We start from the raw sequence: 20842 nt of genomic DNA, 5'->3' as shown, positions 1-20842 counted from the left end.
TAAAGGTTAAATCCACTCCCAAGACAGGTCAAAAAACTGAACGGAAACCTTTGTTTTCTCATGAGACAATTTCTTACTAGCCTTTCCCCAACTGCATTACCAAGGAAAAGGGCCAAGAATACAAAAATATGGTTTTAGGTAGTAGCTTGAAGTTTTAACAGTTTTTTTTGTTTTTTTGTTTTTTTGGGGTACGCGGGCCTCTCACTGTTGTGGCCTCTCCCGTTGTGGAGCACAGGCTCCGGACGCGCAGGCTCAGAGGCCACGGCTCACGGGCCCAGCCGCTCCGCGGCATGTGGGGTCTTCCCGGACCGGGGCACGAACCCGTGTCCCCTGCATCGGCAGGCGGACTCTCAATCACTGCGCCACCAGGGAAGCCTGTTTCAACAGTTTTGATTCATGCACTGCTTGGCTCCTTTTTACTTTTAAGAGGCTGACTTGCCCATCTACATAGCTGGATTAAATGGTTACTTAATACTTACAGGCCCCCTTTTAGTGATTAGAACAAGAATAATCAAAATACTCATTTTCTATTCTCCAACCCTTTGCCTTCCATCTGAACCCCCCAGCCTGTTGGTACTTACTTTTATCCTCATCGTACGATCCTCCAGAGCTATTGCTGTATCTCGACTCCAGACGGGTATGGGCTCTTATGACGTTACTGAACCTTCAAATACAAGAACAACCATCATGAGATACTGACATGTGTGTTTGTGCTGTGACACAAAAAAACATACTATTTTTGGGCAGCTAGTCCTCATGATCCTTTTGCTAAAAGAATACTGTAAAAAGTGTACACCAAACATTCCTTTTGTCCTCGAGAGGGCCAGTGGTCACTCTTGCTCAGGAGCACAAGTTCAAACCTTGAAAAGAAACATTTGAAGACTAATATTTATTTGAATTAAACTAGAAAATTGTAACATTTGTTTGGAAATAAAATGGGCATGATACTGAATAACATGAATCCTTTATTCACATGGTAACCTGGCATATGGGAGGTGGTCAAGAAATAATTGCTGAATGATTGAATAAGTGAAAGGAGATAGAATTGGAAATAGTTGGAAACAAAAATAGTTTCATAACAAATTTTGGACTTAACCAGCTTTAAAGTTTTCCTTAAAGTGTTTTTAGGAAAAGGTACTAGTTGAGGTATGATATAACCAGAGGGACTCTTTCTGTCTGGTCTCTCCTGTGGCTTAAGAAGTAATCAAAAAAAAAAAAAAAAAAAAAGAGAAGAAAAAAAGGTTGAAGTATAATAACTTCACATACATTAAGTCATTTAATCTCACTCACTCAACTCTGAGATAAGCATCATTTACTTTGCAAATGAGGAAACAGACCGAGTGAGGCTAAGCAACTTGTCCAGTGTCAGGCCGAGGAAGGTGGCAGTACCAGGATGCTTTTATTGCCAGTTGCCTCCGAGAAGGGGGGACATGTGAACTCAGGCTGAGCTCTCACTCACTAGCTTGGTGACCCTGGGCAAGTCCTTTACCTCCTTGGGGACCCTGTTTCCACACCTGCCAAAAAGGAATAATAATAACACCTCACCATTTATTTCACCCTATCTTCTGTTGGGGCTGCTGTGGGAATCAAAAGAAATGATGGGAGAATTTCCAAAACTTCAAGTCACCATCCAACTATAAGGTATTAATTATTATACCTCTACCTTGGATTTCTAGAATGCCTTTTCAGGGCACCAAAGACTTACAAATCAATAGCATTTTTACCATCTAAAGAGCTATAAGGTCCGGCAAAGGTGTGGATGAGGGGAAGTGTGGGTGAAATGGTACGTCTATATTTACTTTACATAAAATGATACAAAGTGGGTTTTATCTACATTACTGACTGGGTGCTCCATCCTAATTGATAGCAGATCAACACTCTATTTCCCTCTGGAACACTAGAAAATATACGGCTATAGCTGTCCTCGTCAATGAATGGAGAAAGAGTGATATTTCAGGAAAATGTACCATTAAGATGCTACCTTGTCCCAGGGTATAACCTCAGAACACTGCAACGATGATTTGGATTTTCTGAATATAGAAATGTATTGAGTATAAAGCCTTTAGTTTTATTCACTCTGTAGATATTTGCAGCAGCCTTTTTTTTTTTTTTTTTTTTTTTTGGTCTTGACAAGCCATCTTTCTCCCAGTAACTTTGTATTTCAGACATTCTTCATTCTCTTATCTTTTGGGCTATTAATTTGTGAATCCATAAAACAGAAGATGGAGGACATCTGCTTAGTTTCATATAAATCAGGCCACGTAATTGTCTAAATCAGACTGGTACTTATGAAATTGGAAAAGTGACAAACCTATTACCTTCTGAAGAAGTTCTACAATCATATTTATGCTGATAAATGCAAAGATATAAACAGCATATGCAGAGCCCAGACATCATTCAACAGGGAATAAAAACAGGGTGATGAAAGAATTCCACACCTGGAGATTTCCACAGGACAGAGAGCTTTGCAGCTTTCCTAGCTATTCAAGAATTGTGATATACGTCGCTTTTACAATTGTGCTCGGGAAGGCCAGGCAGGGAAGAATTATAGAACGGATGTCAGTTCTTCTCTTTTCCTTTTGAGATAGATCTAAAGGATTGCTAGGAGGAGTTTATGAGGCCAAGATGAAGGGGAGGAGCTAGCCCCTTCCAGACTATTCTCTTTATTCTGGAGAAGGTTGAAACCACAGAGCAGGGAAGTGTACACTTGGCAAAAAGAAAAAGTAAGAAATTGATTCCCAAGAGTAAAATCTGCTGTGTTCATTTGCTTTCCTGGGTTGAAGAAAATAATTTTGAGTCTAGGTCCTAGAGGAATTTCAAGGACTAGGTAGACTGAACAGTCTTTTAATATAAAGGTACCTGTCTTAGAAATGTATCATAAAAATAGCTCTGCTAAGAGAAAAACAGAAGCACTAAGTGTTTCCCTAAATTTTCTCTTGCTGATTTTGCTCAAATTAATACTTACACAGCTTTCTGTGGATTACTAATCTCTATCCCTGTATCAACACAGATCACCAGAAACTTACATAGCTGAAGTTTATTGCTTTTAGTTCCTTATGAACAATCCTTTCATGGCTTTTATTAATGGTTGATGTATTAAAAATACTTAAACGGTTTGTTTCTGCATATTTTACGAACTGTTATTTTAATTAAAAATATGTGTTCACTTTATTGTTTAATTTTAAAAACTATATGATAAATACTTCTTAGAGCTTAGGAATACTTACTTAGCAGCTTCCAATGAATTGCTTTTGTTTATTTTTTGATGTACTGAAAGTTACAGAATTTGCTCTATTTTTCTTTTCCTACTTTGACTATTGAGGAACTCAATGTTAGGTTAATATTAACTTTTAGTAGTTCTCTTTAGGACTTTTGACATAACTATCTTACTTTCCTTTCAGCTTGACTCTTATTCTTTTACCCTGGTTTTACTATAAGTTATCTAAATTTTATGTCAGTAGGTATAGTATTATTAAATATTTCTGAATTATATCTAAGAACCATTAACCAGTTGTAAAGAACATGGCATCAAGGCTGCCGCTTTGCACAACTCCATGGTGCCCCCTGGAGCCCAACAATGCATTCTGGTGACTGGTACCCCCAGGAGTTGTGTCATACAGCAGCCAGGTCATCAGTATTTGTGACCAAGATTATCTCTGTAGGCTCTTTGTCTAGAAGGATTGTAAAGAACAGAGTAAATAACTGTCTTGTGTAATGGGGTTAGTAAGAGGGAGGGAGAAAGGGGGGCTGGAGGGTGTTTGGATAGCTTATCCACCTCTGGGGCTGTGATGTTTCTCCAATTTTCATTCACATACTGAATAAACATTTTAAAAAATGATTACTATGTGCAGCATAGTAGGGTAATCACTGAGGACAGAAATATGTATAAGAGTTACATAATCTGTTTTCTAAGAATGAAAATCTAGCGGTTGAGACATAAGCATGTTTACAAGTATCTATAAATCAACATGACAGGGAGGAAGGCAACAAGTAGATTGCAGAGAAAAAGGATACTTTAGGCTGAGGGCACAGTCTACCTTCAAAGAAAAGACAGACTATATTAGAGACATAAGCATAGGTGGAATATAGGGTCAATGGAATAATAGTATCCTTTGTGATAGAATATTCATATAGGTATGATCATATATATAAATATGACCAATTAATCTACCTATAGGTGGATAAACAGATAGAGTCAGTATGAAATAACAGATGTGCACAAATATATAAAAATGTGGGTAGCATCAGGCTTTGTAATGGCCAACAGAGATGTGGTGATAGAGCAGGAAAGCAAGAGATAAACAAGAAAGCCTAGTACAGATATTCTCTGGCTTCTTCATTTTAAAGGCTACCACTAAAAATTTAGGCAGGACACTCAGAACTCTGGTCCTAAAGGGGCCTTTGTAATGAGATGTTAATGTATGGAAATGTATCACCTTTCTATCCTTAATATAATTAAGATGAAAAAGTCACACTACACATTAAATGATAAGAATGTTACACTCCCACCAGAAAGTAGAAATATCTTTAGAGAAATATGTGATTTTTTTTTTTTTTTTTTTTTTTTTACCATGAGGGAGTTTTCCAAAGAAGGTACTGGCAAATATAGGTGGAAAAAATAACACGTTAATTAATAATCTTGTACTGTCATTGATGTATAGAGTATGAAAATTATCCATTTCTGAGAAAGAAAGGCCTTTATTAGAGAACTGTAAAGGAAAAGGTCTATAATTCATGACCTACTGAGTTAGAGCTTTTGATCTGAAGGCAAGCTCACAGGATGAGCCTCTGCCTAAAGGCAGTGCAGCCAGCCAGTAATCAACATGCTGAGGAATTTGATAAATGCCTAAATTAGAGAATGAACTTTCAGAACTCCAGCCCCACGTCAGACAATCTTCCACCTGTAGCCCCTGATGTATTCTCGTGTACAGGATGAAATCCTGGGGATGGTCATGAAGCATCTAGGGGCTTTTTAGGCTAAATGAATTATTTTCATTATGTGATCCACTAAATTTTCTCCAGTATGAATTTGTGACTATCTCATCCTTGTTATTAATTTCTTAAGTGAAAGGGCTCCCCATTACTTTTCACTAGACAATATTCAACCTAAGGAGTTCTCAACACCATGAGAATCATTCTAATTTTAATTTTCAAATTTGAGTCCTGTTATCTCTTTTGGTTTGTCTCTCTGCTCTTCACAGCCAACTGCAGGAAAGAGTGATCCAGATTTTGCTTATTTCTGGGTAGCTTCTAGACAACGTGAAGGCAGAAATACGAACAAGAGAAATATTACCATTAAAGAGCTGATAGGAAGGGGATTGAGACTTCTTTCAGACAGTGCTCTTGGTTAACCCAGATGTGACAGTAAAGGTAAAAGAAGAATGATGATGCTTCATAGAATTCACCTCAAGATAACTACTCTATCTCTAAGAAATTATTCAAGACCCAGATTTGAACATTTCATGTGGAAATTCCCTCTAACTCCAGATGGTCTGTGCCCACTAGCAGAACAACTTGTGGTTTTTATTAAGCCCTGGGGTAAGCAGGCTTCAGCCATCAAAACAACATCTCTCTTAATCTTTCTCTCCTCTGGCTTTGCTCAGCAGAAAATTGTTATCTTTAGGGATATACAGAGCGGAGTCTGAAAGTCAATCTGTGTTTCTAAAAAACAAAGAAGGATGTGTGTGTGTGTGTGTGTGTGTGTGTGTGTGTGTGAAATTTATGAAGCCCCACAAATTTTGCTAATGCTTTGTATAGGCAATTGCTGAAAGTTAAGCTGGATATTAAACCAAATTTGTGCACCAACCTCTCATCAGATTCTTTCAATATCTTGCTCTCCTCAGCGTCTGGGAAACCGTCCTGGCCAGCAACCACTGTATTGCTGCTGGAGGTGGTTCCTGTAGATGGGATTAAAGAACAACACTTAGAAAGAAATGCCTGCGATGGGGTCAAGCTCAAGTCTCAAGTAATTCCAGGAAAGGATTTCCTGTAAAATCTGTTTGTGAGATTCCTTACATCTTCTGCACAATCTCAGACATTCTAAACAACCTTCCAAGCCTGCCCCACTGAAATGGAGAATCCCAGACATCTGTTATGGTCAAACCAAATTCCTCAACTCTCTTATAAAGCAAGGCTACAACATTCTTGAAACCCTTTCTTCCTGGCTGCTTAGGTAACAGGCTTATTTATAGTGGCCAGCCCTGCTGTTAGCTGCTTTAGCATTTCTGGGTCCAGGAGTTATTAAACGAATGTTAGTGAAGCATTTCCAAGTACCTAGAGCTTCTGATCCCTAGGCCACTGCTTCCCTGCAAGAACACTGCTCTGGCAGCAGGATGTGGAGCACAGAGGGGGCATAAGAGACCAGAGGAGGAGAGAGGTTTGAAGGTAGTTACAGTGTTAGGTGAATTGAAAGGAAGATAGCATCAAGAAATTTGAGGAGGGTGGTATACATTTCATAAAATGATGCTGAGAGACCAATTTATTGAAAGTGATAACACTGGTCAGGGGGCATTTTAGTAAACCCTGGGAGAATATTAGCCAAGAGAATTCCATCGATACAAGAAGGAAGGTCCAGAAATGAGATACCTAAATGACCAGTGTCCACTCTAAGCTCAGCCTAAAGCAAAAAGCTCTGTGGCGTATGAGTCCCTGGCTCCCGACTACTGGTTATCCTTACAAAATCATTTCATTAATCAGACAAGGCCCTAAGAGTCTCAGCTATCCTTAAGCCATCTTTTAAATGAGTGTATGTGTAGGAATAAGAGAAAGTAACAAACACATACTCATATCCTTTCAATGCTCTGCATAAAGGTAAATCCAGAGCTCCACGACAAGGTGTCTACCCAGCCACCTGTCCCCTACCGGAGGCAGCTGCCGAGGCCTTGCTGCTGGACGCGAAGCGGTAGAAGGGCGGGTTGTCACAGTGCTGGACGATGGGGTTCACCGGCTCCGTCTGCTGTAGCTCGAACAGAAGCTCCTCCATGGTTTGAATGGTGTTATTACGGCACAGGTATATGGCCACCTTTTTAATCTGAGACGAAAAACAGAACACAAGGGATATTTTCCGGAGCGCACCCGCAAGAATGTCAGGCTGTCAACAGCAGAGATGGTAACCCACTCATTTTGATGACCACATCATCTCCCAGGAGCCCTCATCCTGATAGCTCCTCCTCCTTCTCTCCCAGAAGGAGTCAAGTGACTGGGTTAAAATTCACCTCTATTCACATGCACATCTCATAGGAGTGTGTGGTTAAAGGTCTTACCTCCCCTAATGGCTGAGTTCACAAAAGTTACTTTGGGGATAACTTGTGGGCTAAACATGATTCTATCTAAACTAAAAATTTGCCATGTAAGGTCTTATCTTGAGAAAGTATTTTATTTATACAGAGCCATGGGGGAAAAACTGCTAGCTGTTTCTGCTAAAAAAAAAAAAAACAAAACAAACTCAGTCTCCTGCTACTCTCTTCTACCCAAGAAACAAACGAGTCTGAGCTGTTTGCATAGTTTTAAGTTGTAAAAATAACTCTGGACTAAAGCTCTGCATCACCATAGCCCCCAAACCTGAGGCACTGGAAGCTGTAATGCGGCTGATGTGGCCCAGAACAGCAGGCAGGCCCAAAATCTCTCAGAAAAGCAACCAGCGCACAGATGCCAACTGAGTCAGGGTTTTAAACATGTAGTGGTTTTGTGGATCACCTCACCTTCAAATACAAACACTAAGTGGTGGGAGTCTCAGTAGGATTTCTCTTTGCTTCTTTCTCTCTCTTACCAACTGCCTTTGAAGAGACAAACTGGGATATTCTGCATTTTTATTGTTTTAAGAGCATCAGGATGTAAACATGAAACACTTTATTAGTAAAAATATAATGTGTCACCTAGTTTCTCTTACGTAACGGGTGGGTCTAATGTTTCTAGAAGACAGATTTAGGTAATTGTTAGAAAAATGTCTACGCCTAAATTCATAGGTTTCTGTGTCCAAAGTCTTAGAAAGGGGGTGACAGAGGTGTCACTAGGACACTAGTCCGCATTGCAGAGGGGCAGAAGGGAACTTTTATATCATATCTAGAAAGCTCACAGGAGGTTAGCGTGACTGATGAAATCTGACATCTCTATTCTACTTGGAGCCAAGAGCACATTCCAACTTGCAAACCGCTGATGGAACCACCGACAGAATAATGACCACTGAACGTCAGAGGGGCACTCACATAGGGCAGGAGAAGCGTGTCACTGCTAACCCCGCACAGGCTGATCAGGAACTGCAAGGTGATCCTCAGGTTGTTGCTCCATTTCTCGTTGTTGGCTAAAGCATTCCAGGCATTTTCCATCTCTGGTCCAGGAACTTCATCTCCATACTGTAACCAACAAAATAAAAACCGGCTCGGGAGACCCACAGGAAAAACGTGAGGATGCAAAATGTCCGATTAGAAGTCACTGTAAGGGTCACGGTCATCTCAAAATCATAAGAAGCGGGAAAATGGCCATTCATCAGAAAGATGCCACTTTTTAGGAATTTGTAATGCACAATATTTATTCAAACGATTTTTCAAATGTTAGGATGATGATGATTAGGATCACGATTAAAATTGTGGTGAAATGAACATAAAGTTTCCCATCTTAACCATTTTTACGTGTACAGTTCAGTGGCATGGAGCACATTCACACCGTTATGCGACCGTCACCACCAACCACACCCTATTTTTGTGACTTTTAACGGTAGATGACACTTCCCTCAGGTATAATCCCGGGTTTCCTGGGATGTGGAAGCACAGGATGGAGGCATTATCCCTTGGAGTTTACCTTGGCTGTCATGTACATGAGGTTATTCAGCACCAGGGACGTAGCTTCCGGGGAGCCCCAGCCATTGCCTTTCAGCCCGTGAGAAGCCGTCACCTCTCCTTCCCGGTCCTTGACGTCGTCCTCTGGGCTGCTGGGACTCGACCCTGGGAGGAGCAGCCTGCTGTCCACCAGCTCGATGTTGTGCAGCCAGGGCAGCAGGTAGGTGAGCATGATCTGACGCCCGTTCGGGTGCGTCGTGGGAAACCGCTGGCTGACCTCTAGAGGGAAGGGCAGTGACCGAGAGCCATGTCATCTCATCAGACTAAACCGAAAGATGAACAGCGACTGACACATCCAACAGAGCCCTCCGTTTACAAAGCATTTTCACATACAGCAGCTCCCCAAGGCCATACAATCTGACCACTGAGGCTTGTCCTCAAGCCCCTCGCTTCTCAGCAGGTGCTCCGTGGAGGAAAGTGAGAGCACAGCGGGGAGAGCACAGGCTCGGTGGGATGGGATGGGAGACCTCCTGGATTCAGATCCACTGCCAGTGGAAGAGGTACGTCAGGGTGGACAAAACAGGAGACTTGGAATCAGAAGCACATGCGAGCAGGTCCCAGTTCCTCCACCTATTAGCTGCATGAGACTCTGGGACAGTTATTTAACCTCTCTGTTCCTCAATTTCCTCATCTGTAAAATGGGGCCCATCGGGTCCTGCCTTGGGCGATTGTGCGGATTAAAAGATACCATCATAATGTGTATAATATACTCAGCACAGTGCCTGTCGTCCAGCAGGCTCTTAATAAACAGCAGTTACCATTATTATCACAATGACTTAACTCTCAACTATGCCTATATTTTACAAAGTGCCTTGCATGAACCATTAGCTGTTAAAAAGTGAAATGCAAACTTCCAGGAAGAACAAAGCCAGTGTGTGGACTCATGTCCGTGGTGTCTACTTGAAAACTGCCAACTATGTGGCAAGTGTGCTTTCAATGCCACGCTTTGTTTTATGAAATAAGGAGTCAAAAGGGTAAAACTATATGACCAGCCCGGTCATCTCACCATTACTTCCTCTGATAGCATTTTTACGTTGTTTCACTGCCAGCAGCATTTAATTTTACAATCGGAATAAGCTTTCTATAGAAATAAAAGCACAGCTTTATGTATATGCTGCAAGTTCTGAAGTCATCTCCTATTTCTAATATTTATGGAAGAAACTGTTTTATCCTAAGGGAAATTAGAAAGCTTGGCCTGATGCATTTCCTATCAACCAGCGAGGCATGTAATCTCATTTAGAGAGCTCATGCCTGCTACACAATAGAACAACATGGATGCCAGGAATTATACCGAGATAATCCACCGCATCCCTGAAACAGTAGCTTTAATTGATTTGGCCCTTTTCCTGAAGTTAAAATGACAATTTTTTATTTTGGAAAATAAGAATATACTTAATGCTGTGCACAATAATCAGACATGTTATATGCTGTTATATTTCACACAGGTCAAAATTTCAAAATTTACTTAATTTCTAAACTTACATGAATGTGATGACTGATATGGATTTTTATGACACAAAAAAATTTATCGGGACTTTGGAGAGAAATAAACCTTTCCAATCAGAGGGACAACTGCTTTAAGAATACCTGTCGTCTTTCAACAGCGGTATAAAAATCTACGTAGCAATAATCACCTTCTATCATATTACTCATTTGTGTAAAATAAGTTTGTACTTATAGCTTCATATTTATAAAATTTACAAGTAATTTGCTTATTTATGTTTATTTTATCTTGTCTGTCAGACATAAGGTCCAAGGGGGTGGGGATGTCTGTCTGTGGTATCCCAGGCACCTAGATCAGGGCCTGGATTTTTAGAGACGTTTTAAAGGGAAAAGAGAAAAAAAAATGCCATGGCACACGAACAACCCCTCATTCACCTCTTTAGAAACAAATTAAAGAAACTGTGAGACAATGTCAGTGGGATCCCGTGTACATTTGCTGGCTTTTGGGAGAAACCTGAACAACTGGCCTGGCTACGTACAAGGAATTAAGTCATCTGAAGTTACAGGCAGTAAAAAAATCTCACCACAGGGTTTTTAACGGTAAAGGCAGTATAAACAAAAGCGAGGAATCTATTAAAACCTCCTTATTTTTCCATGTTATTTTTAACAACTTATTCCTCATAAATCAAAATAGCCAAAAGGTCAGTTCTTGACAGAAATTTAGCTTGAACTTGCAACTCATTACATGAGCTTCTTTTCTTATTAAATTTGCTGGACTGTTTATCTCCTCTCTCCCAGATTGTCAGTCTCTCCCTCTTTACTGGCTTCTCCCTCTCAGCCAAGAAACAAGCTCGAGTCTCGCTCACCCTCTGACTCTGAATCCTACTACAGCCCCATCCCCTCTTTTTTTGCTTCTTTTTAGCCAAGCCCCTGAGATCTGGCTTCTGCTGCTACTTCACCATGGAAACTACTGACAGTTAGCAGTGAATTGTGAAATCCATAGGGTGATCTTTAGACCCTATCTCCTGGGATCTATAGGATCGTGGACTGCTCCACTCCGTCTTCCTAAGTCCTGTCTTCTCTAGGTTTCCATAAAACACACCTTCCAGGTGCTCTCCTTCTATAAACATGCCTCCCTGCCCTCTCTGCTCCCCCGCCCTTCCTTGGCCTGGTCCTTAAAAGTTGGGGTTCCAGTTTCTTTCCTTCACTCTGTATGCTCTCCATTCAGGACCTCATTCATTCCCATGGTTCTGGCCCCTCTGGTCTTCCATGAGTCACTACTGCTGGCCTTCCCTTGACCCTGGTCTGTCTATACTCAGGATGTCCAACAGATGCCTACACTCAATAACCCAAACCGAGCTCATGATCTCTGCCTTGGCCTGACCCTCCTCTTTTCCCCATCGGCTCTCCAGGTGGGGTTATCACCACCCATTTCCCAGATATGGCACTAGGCACTCCCTTCTGTGCACTCCGCCCAGTAGCTCTTGACTCTGGTCTCTCCCCTCTGCTCTCACCAGTCTGTCTGAGTTCAGGTCCTCTTCATTTCCTCATTGGACTACCGTCATCATTCCTCAACTGATCTCTTCTCTCTAGATTGGATGTTCTCTAATCCATTCACCACACTGCAGTCAGTCTTTCTAAAATGCACTCTGATCTCGTCCCCTCTCTTCTTGTTTGAAACTGATGAGTGGCTTTCAAAATCCAAGCAGCTTGCTTGGATGCCCGTCCTGTTCACAGGCTTCTGAGGGGTTTCAAGGAGCATGTATGTGGTCACTGGCCTACAAACTCCTTAGGGTACAGTACAAGGCCTTCCAAGATTGACTTCTGCCTCTCTGCCTGTCTGTGACCATCTCAAACTTTCCCCCTTCCCTGCATGTTGTATTAGCCAAACTGACTACTATATAATCTCTCAAATGCATCATTGTATTTTATACCTCTAAGCCAATGCATATGATATTTCCTTGGCCTGTAATGCCTGTCTGCTTGCCAACTGCAATGTCAACTATTTATGTGCTTTGCAAATTTCTACTCTTCTTTCAAACTGCAGCTCAGACATCAACTTCTCTGGGAAGTCTTTTCTGATATTCCTGGCCCAGTAACTGATTACTCCCTGATCTTCCATCTCACACAGAGAATGTGCTTTTTAAAAATTGTATCATAATCATATGATTGTACAGCTTTCTTTATTACTAGACAACGAAGCTTTGATGGGAGAGGCTGTTTAGTTCACCTTGGTATTCCCAGGATCCAATCACAGTGCCTGGCACACAGGTGGAACTCAAATCTTGGTTGAAGTGAATAAAAATAAATTTTAGTCTTCCAAGAAGAAAATTAATGTATCAAAAAGGTTTTCCTTGAGTTCTTCCACTGTTTCAGGCGCAATGCAAGGATGTGACTAAGTCTGTCTCAGATAAATGGATTTTCCAAAACATGGTTCACAAAGATTACTCGTGAAGATGTGCCCCGATTCAAACTCTCAACAACTGATACATGTAGCAACATTCAAGCTACAAAATACCATCATCACCACCACCACCAAAAAACAACTTACAACAATTATTTGTATTAGAAGTTATACCACCCATATTTAATTTCTTTGGGAAATTTTACATACACAGTGTATGTAAAGTATTATGATTCATCTAAGCATTTTTACATTTGTCCTATGTTTATTTATACCTACACTATTTTAGATAAATACACTGTTTTAAAGATATCCTAGAATTTACTTTTATATGTAACTGAACTTAGCCCAAAGTAATTTTGAGCTACAAATTTAGCATCAATAATTTTGATTCTAAATTACACTAGGATTTAACAAGTAAGAACACTTAGAGCAGAAATGATCACACATGTCATGACTGACTATCACACGGTACCTGAGAAGAGAGGGAGAGTGAGCTCGGGGTACATCCTGGCCAGTTCGCACGACAAGAGGGCTAGTGACACACTGTACAGGGGCGGCAACGGGCCGTGTGTTCCATAGAGAATACTTCCAGGTCTTTGTTCAGCTACTTTCTTTGAGTACACAAAAAGCTTTGCTTCAAGGATCTATAAAGAAGTAGTAGGAAAGTAATAAACAGTATGAAAAAACATTGGCTGGCTATCTCAGGAGTATTTATAATTGAATAAAGTTTTGCAATAAAAACTAATGAATGAATATTTTAATATTGTATTAAAGGTAAAGCATCAGCTGCTTCCTATGTTTACAGAAGATTATGTAATTGTTTTCTCACTCATCATATCCACCGGTGATATGCAGAAATAAATAAATACATATCAATAAATAGCAATCCAGTAGATCAACTACCATTTCTATTTTCTCTGCTTGAGGATGGAAATTTCAACGTAGTCAATGATACGTGCCTGCATAAGCTGCATGGAGATTTCATAAATCTCTCTGTTGGTGTCAGAAGCCTTGAATAGAACAAGGTTTAACAATGTCACTATGTCAAAGGGATAGTTCCTAAAAAAAAAATAAACAGCATAGTTTATGAGACAGCCTGGCTAGTAATCTTGATAAATCATTACCTCGCAAAATTCTAGATGGCACACTGACCTCGGTCACACTTACTAATGACATTCCCAAGCCCATGTGGCCATTCCCCCACCCCCCTCATTCTTTTGCTGTTTATTAGCAGGTGAAGGGAAACAGCTCTATTTTGGGTTAAAATTGAATACAGTCACACCAGGATAAATGAACACAAAAGTCTATCTACTGCAAATAGATTTCAATGAAAACCCAATACAAGAAGAAAAGAAGAAGACAATATGTCTAAATTTCTCAACAGCTCACTGACTTACTATTTTCGTTCAATCTATCTAAATTTATTAAACACCAAACATCTATCAGAAACAACTGCAAAGTACAGATGATACTAAGTTAGTAAGGCTGGTGCCCGGAAGGCTTACAGTTTAGTTAGGGAGACAAACTATACAGTCTAGTTATGATAAGCTATGGTGGGATTATCCACAGCATGATACAGAATCCCGACAAGGGACACCTACATCAGACTTGGGGTTAGAGGAGGCTTTTTGAAGGAGGAAACAAGTAAACTAAGCCCTGAAGCGCCAAGAGACATGGTAATTGTTAGCAAGGCCATGGAAGGGGTAGCATGGGGCAGAGAGAACACCATTTTGAAAGGTTATATATGAAAATACCTCTCCCCCATTACACAGTATTTTAAACATAAATGTAATTATACTACCTACATGTATTGTTTGGGGATTCGCTTTTTCACTGGACAGTGAGGCTCAGTCTTTCTAGTAGCTGGACTGTGTTCCAAAGTATGGACGTACCATAAATAACCACTCTTGTAGTGGATGCTGTGGTGTGCCACCTAGATCGGCCTTCAGGACTGAGGCGCTCAATCTCCCGCTACAGCGCTGCAGGCGGATACCTTTGGCTGAAGACCCCTCTGGGAATTGCCTAGGCCGACGTCATGCCTACTCCCCAGGAGCACCCCTGTGGGATTGGCTGAAGTTTCTTTCCTCTGCCCAGTCCTGTTTCCCTCACTTCCCCACAGATGTTGATCTCAAGGGCATATTCCCTAATAAATTTCCTGGACTCAAATCTCCACCTCAGAGTCTTGCTGCCTGGGCAAGCCAAACTTTGACATGTGTTGACGGACATTTAAAGGTTATTTTCATTTTTTTCACTATGATAATACCACAAACACCAAATGTGCAAGTATTTCTTTAGAACAGATTTCTAGAAGAGGTCATGCAGGGTCAAAAGGCACATTAAAATTCTGGTAGATATTGCTATATTTCCCTCCAAAGTGGCTTTACCAATTAGCACTCCCAAATGATTGCTTTTCTAGAACTTTAATTTTAAGTGAGCAAATATGCATGAGGTTGATGTGTTAGGTGAGAAATTGGGAAAAGGCCCCAAATAATGGTGGTGAGGATGATGATAAACAATGGATAACATTTATGTTATGATGTGCTTACTTTGTGCTAGTTATTGTACCAATAACTAGATTTGTTTATCTAGATTTGTTATGTAATCTTCACAACAAGCTTGTGAGGCTTAAAGAAGCTAAGTACTTGCCAAAGGTTAGGGAGAAGTAGTGGAGCCTAGATTCCACCCTGGATTTGTATGACTCCAAAGAATTCAAACACTTATCCACAGTGCTATCAGCCTCTTGGACACCTCACAATAGATCATTTCATGGCCAGTCTAATTTGGAATTCTTACAAACTGCAGTATCTGGAAACAGACCTTTCTGACTGTGAAAATAGAAAGGTAACTTTCTTCTGAGCCCCATAGTAGCAGAGATGTCTTACCTACATTGCTGTCTCTGACACTGGGATTTAATACATATGTTTTTAATATAAATAAACACTGGAAACTACTAAGGATCACTGGGGATGTAAAGGCAGTAGAAGGGTAGACAAAGCCTCCTCCCTCTTATGCAGGGCTATGCACTTGACCAAGTAGTTAGGGAATTCAATTAGCTGCTTAAGACTGAGCTACGGAGGTTAAGGGGAACAACATTGAAAGAAATAACACAGATACAGAAAATGAAAGAAACCCAGAGAAGGAAAAAATTAGAAAGCTCTCAAATGAGTACAAGAGCATAAATAAAACATCTGTACTTAGATGTTTAAAATAGGTTTAGAAACCAAATCTCACATTTTTCAGTATTTAATTATTCAACGTAGGCAGTGGAAGGGTAAAAGAAATAAAGACAGCTGTGCTCATACAGACTAAAAATAAAATGGTAAAATAAATATGAAAGGTAAATATGGTTCAGAAAGTAAACAAGAAATAAAACTGTTTTTTCAATCTGAAAGAGAGGAGATTTTTGAAGAATTTGAGAAATACCCACCAGCTCTGGCTTACTTAGAACTAAATGACAAAGCTCAGGATAATTTTATTCTAAAGAGAAGCAGATTTTACCAGCTGATATGATTACATCATAGCTCTTTGCCTCCAATAGCTGTTGAATAATAATAGTGTTTACAGGGTGCTTATTATGTGCTAGACCTTAGGTCAAGAGATTGGTTTTATTTAATTCTTACCCAAACCCTATTATCACTCCTATTTCACAAATGAGTAAGCATTTGTAGTAACTTGTTCAAGAGCACACAGCTTAATGAGAGGCAGAGCTAGAATTCAAACTCAAGACAGTGTGTTTCCAGAGCCCAAATTCCCAAACTCTGTGCTCTCCTGAAATTCTCCAGCTGAGTGACACAACCAAATGAGGCTCTACATCACCAGTTAGGGAGTATGACTGAGATTCAGGAATCATAAGCTTCCCTTGTCTTCCTTGGCAACAGATGGATGATATTCACTTAAGAAATGTGGGGCATTTACTTTTAAGGATTCAAGTTTGCAGTGCCTGATTTAAATTAGGAAAGATTTATAGACAGTTAAGGCAAGGCAGACATGCAAAGAACAAAGACAACAAAAACCACCTCCAAAAATAAACCCAACAAAATTCTTTAAAAATTAAAACTTTGGGGGTTTCCCTGGTGGCGCAGCGGTTGAGAGTCCGCCTGCAGATGCAGGGGACGCGGGTTCGCGCCCCGGTCCGGGAGGATCCCACGTGCCGCGGAGCGGCTGGGCCGGTGAGCCACGGCCGCTGGGCCTGCGCGTCCGGAGCCTGTGCTCCGCAACGGGAGGGGCCACGGCAGTGAGAGGCCCGCGTACCGAAAAAAAAAAAAAATTAAAACTTTGATCTTGCATATAATTCTAAGACATCTATTAACTATATTCTGGTAGTATGTTACAGAGTAAGAGTAAAAACAATGGCATTCTTAAGTATTTAATTAAATGTGAAGAGAATTCTGTTGAGTTAAGCTAGTGATTGGAAGCGGTCTGTACTTTTAATATAGAGCATATTACTTACCTTAGTTTATAACCTTGGAAAGCCATTTAATCTCTTTCTCAATTTCCCTATCTCTTCCAAACTGATATAACTTGGAGTTGAGGGAAAAATTAATAAGAACACACACGGCAACCAAACAGTTATTTGAACTAATGCTGCCTGACAGGTGAGCTATTTTCTTTTGGGCTAAATTATAGTACTGAGCTGCATTTAATAGATTTTAATCAAATATGAAACATACATTATGAAAAATGCTTCAAAACTAATATTATTAGTTCTACCATCACTTTCTACTTTTATCCTCGCTTCCTCTGGTCCTATTCACGTTCCACTCTGACTTCCAAATCTCTCAACGTCACCAGAGTCAGATCGTAGTTATAGTTAGTTACAGTTTTGACTGGAGACCAGCAAGTTCACAACACACGCACGTACACACACACACACAGAGTCATTTATAGAAATAAACTAAAAAGAAGAATGCAGAGAACCATGTTTTCCCATTATCACAGCTGTTGAATATAAGGATTGATGTATTAACTACGTAAAAATTGCTTTAGTTCTAAAACTAAAGGTAGAAAATTTAAATCCACGACAGCATTTTTAAAATGTTACATCTTTTAGGTATTTTAAGGTCAGTTATAAGTGGTTCCTTAATAAATGAGTCTGCTTGCAAACTGTCATATTCCTACAGAAATAAATACAGCGTATGATCATTCTCATTTGACAAGGAAGAGGTAATTCTTTTCTTTACAGGAAGAATTCTTCACTTTAGGGTACGTCTTGCTGCAGGAGTTACTGCACAGATACCCTGTTTGAGGAATTTAAAATATGATCCAGTTTATGTATGATTTTTTAGGAACAGATTATTTCATAAGTTGTTTAGGTGTTTTTTAGAAGCAAACTTGCAGAAAACAAAGTCTAAAACACCAGAATTGCTTTTGAAAAAAGTACTGAAAACTGAAGTGCGAGAATTGCGCAAACAAATCTGGAGGCTTATCCAGACTACACAGACTGAGAACTTATGGGAAAAGAGGGCAAATTTAAGCCACAGCTGAAACGTTAAATTCTGAACGTGTCCTGTGGTGAGAAACGACCACCATTTGTGGTCACATGTTGGCTACTGCCTTGGCAGTGAGGTTGCAGCCATGGCATTGCCTGGCCCTCTGACCTTGCCTCTGAACAGATGAGTGTTGTGAAATAGCTGACAGGCGATATTTGTTTAAGAAACCAAAACATTTTAGGATGCTATCTTAAAAAATCTACTCTAAACATAGAGGGCTTTATATCCTAATGTTTTTGTGACTGAGATATTACTGGAATTGACCCTATATTGCTAAAGTCATAAAACATTTATCTGTGCTCCTTAAAAAAAATACCTAGATTTATCCAGAGGAATGCAGTGTGATATTTTATGAGAGGGCCATGCAAAGAAATAAATGTGACTAGGATAGTTCAAACCAAGTTCACTGCGAGAAGGGCAGTGAAGAGAGCAAACTTTTATTATTCTCATTTTTGTCAAATGAATCTATGGTCTAAGTCATGGATTCTAAATACATTTTTAAAAATCAAAGAACAGAAATTTAGTTTTAGAATGTCGAAATACCTGAAAATAAAACAACACTCCAGAGAAAGAGACTCATAAAAAATGTTATTTTGGTAATATCCAATAGGATAAATAAATATTACTTAGTAATGCTAACATCAAGAAATAAACCAATGGAAAATCAGACAGTTTAGATTATGTTCATCTGATATGAATTTTATGGAAATTAACGTATATATATAATAAAAATTTTACTACTAAGATTATGGCAAACGAAAGCTTTAGACATGAAGTGTTATCTACTATCTTTAAAAAAGAAAGAAAAATATTAAAGAGAAACTTGCCTCTTTAAAAAGCATATTCATTTTAGATTGATTGAAAGTAGATGTCTTCTAAAATACTGTTCTTATTAATTTAGAACCATAACAGGTTGGAATTTATAACTAATTTACATTTATTCCCTTCACCCTGTAGCTCAAGATAGCTATTTAAAATGCAATATTTAATTAAAAGGGACAATCAACAGCCTATATCAGTCCTTTCAAAAATAAACTTGATGACATAAATCACAGCAAGATCCTTTTTGACCCACCTCCTAGAGAAATGGAAATAAAAACAAAAATAAACAAATGGGACCTAATGAAACTTCAAAGCTTTTACACAGCAAAGGAAACCATAAACAAGACCAAAAGACAACCCTCAGAATGGGAGAAAATATTTGCAAACGAAGCAACGGACAAAGGATTAATCTCCAAAATTTACAAGCAGCTCATGCAGCTCAATATAAAAAAACAACCCAGTCCAAAATGGGCAGAAGACCTAAATAGACATTTCTCCAAAGAAGATATACAGATTGCCAACAAACACATGAAAGGATGCTCAACATCACTAATCGTTAGAGAAATGCAAATCAAAACTACAAATGAGGTATCACCTCACACCAGTCCGAATAACCATCATCAAAAAATCTACAAACAATAAATGCTGGAGAGGGTGTGGAGAAGAGGGAACCCTCTTGCACTGTTGGTGGGAATGTAAATTGATACAGCCACTATGGAGAACAGTATGCAGGTTCCTTAAGACACTGAAAATAGAACTATCATATGACCCAGCAATTCCACTACTGGGCATATATCCAGAGAAAACCATAATTCAAAAAGAGTCATGTACCACAATGTTCATAGAGTCTGTCATACGGAGTGAAGTAAGTCAAAAAGAGAAAAACAAATACCGTACGCTGACACATATATATGGAATCTAAAAAAAAAAAAAAAAAAGGGTCTGAAGAACCTAGGGGCAGGACAGGAATAAAGATGCAGACGTAGAGAATGGACTCGAGGAGACGGGGAAGGGGAAGGGGAAGCTGGGACGAAGTGAGAGAGTGGCATGGACTTATATATACTACCAAATGTAAAATAGCTAGTGGGAAGCAGCCACATAGCACCGGGAGATCAGCTTGGTGCTTTGTGACCACCTAGAGGGGTGGGATAAGGAGGATGGGAGGGAGACGCAAGAGGGAGGAGATATGGAGACATATGTATGTGTACAGCTGATTCACTTTGTTATAAAGCAGAAACTAACACACCATTGTAGAGCAATTATACTCCAATAAAGATGTTAAAAAAATAAAATAAACTTGAGCCGCCTTCTCTTGATTTCTAATACATAATAAGCTCTTTCTTGGGAATAGCTTTTGCAATATGGGGAGGCTTCATTAACCCTTTCGTCTTAGTTAGGAAAAAATTTCTTTCAATAAATTATAGAACTGAAAGACTCCACTGAATGACTAATTTACATAGCTAGGGCAGTGGTTTTAAAAGTGTAACCCATGGAATCCCAGGAAACACATTTTCCTTTCTTTTTTTCTTTTCTCAAGGTTTGGGCAAGAGAAATTTAACATTTTTAGGTTGCTTCCTGAGTTTAGTTTGGTCTCAAAATGGCTGAAGTGCTTACAGTTCCTACCTGTCACAAACATTTCTAGAAATTCCTTTAAGGTATCTTTACCATTTTCAAATCCTGCTCTAATACTTCATTAAAAAAAAATTTCCAGGGCTTCCCTGGTGGCGCAGTAGTTGAGAGTCCGCCTGCCGATGCAGGGGACACGGGTTCGCGCCCCGGTCCGGGAAGATCCCACATGCCGCGGAGCGGCTGGGCCCGTGAGCCATGGCCGCTGAGCCTGCGCGTCC

General features: G+C 39.8%; 1 protein-coding gene across 5 annotated transcripts in view; it reads right to left on the bottom strand.

The window, feature by feature from the left end:
- Window positions 1-20842, bottom strand: part of FRY (FRY microtubule binding protein) — a 342122-nt gene that overhangs the window by 81121 nt on the left and 240159 nt on the right. For all 5 annotated transcript variants that reach the window (XM_055089601.1, XM_055089602.1, XM_055089603.1 and 2 more), the window contains 7 exons: window positions 13644-13743; window positions 13157-13328; window positions 8797-9053; window positions 8205-8351; window positions 6862-7030; window positions 5807-5897; window positions 582-664 (listed from right to left, as the gene is read on the bottom strand). In XM_055089601.1, coding sequence (XP_054945576.1) covers window positions 582-664; window positions 5807-5897; window positions 6862-7030; window positions 8205-8351; window positions 8797-9053; window positions 13157-13328; window positions 13644-13743 — 1019 coding nt within the window. The remainder of the gene's footprint in view (window positions 1-581; window positions 665-5806; window positions 5898-6861; window positions 7031-8204; window positions 8352-8796; window positions 9054-13156; window positions 13329-13643; window positions 13744-20842) is intronic.

The sequence above is a fragment of the Physeter macrocephalus genome, chromosome 13 (genome assembly GCF_002837175.3).
Source record: "Physeter macrocephalus isolate SW-GA chromosome 13, ASM283717v5, whole genome shotgun sequence".
Taxonomy (NCBI): Eukaryota; Metazoa; Chordata; class Mammalia; order Artiodactyla; family Physeteridae; genus Physeter; species Physeter macrocephalus.
The sequence above is the reverse complement of the archived record's forward strand: the minus strand, read 5'-3'. Positions and strand labels throughout refer to the sequence as shown.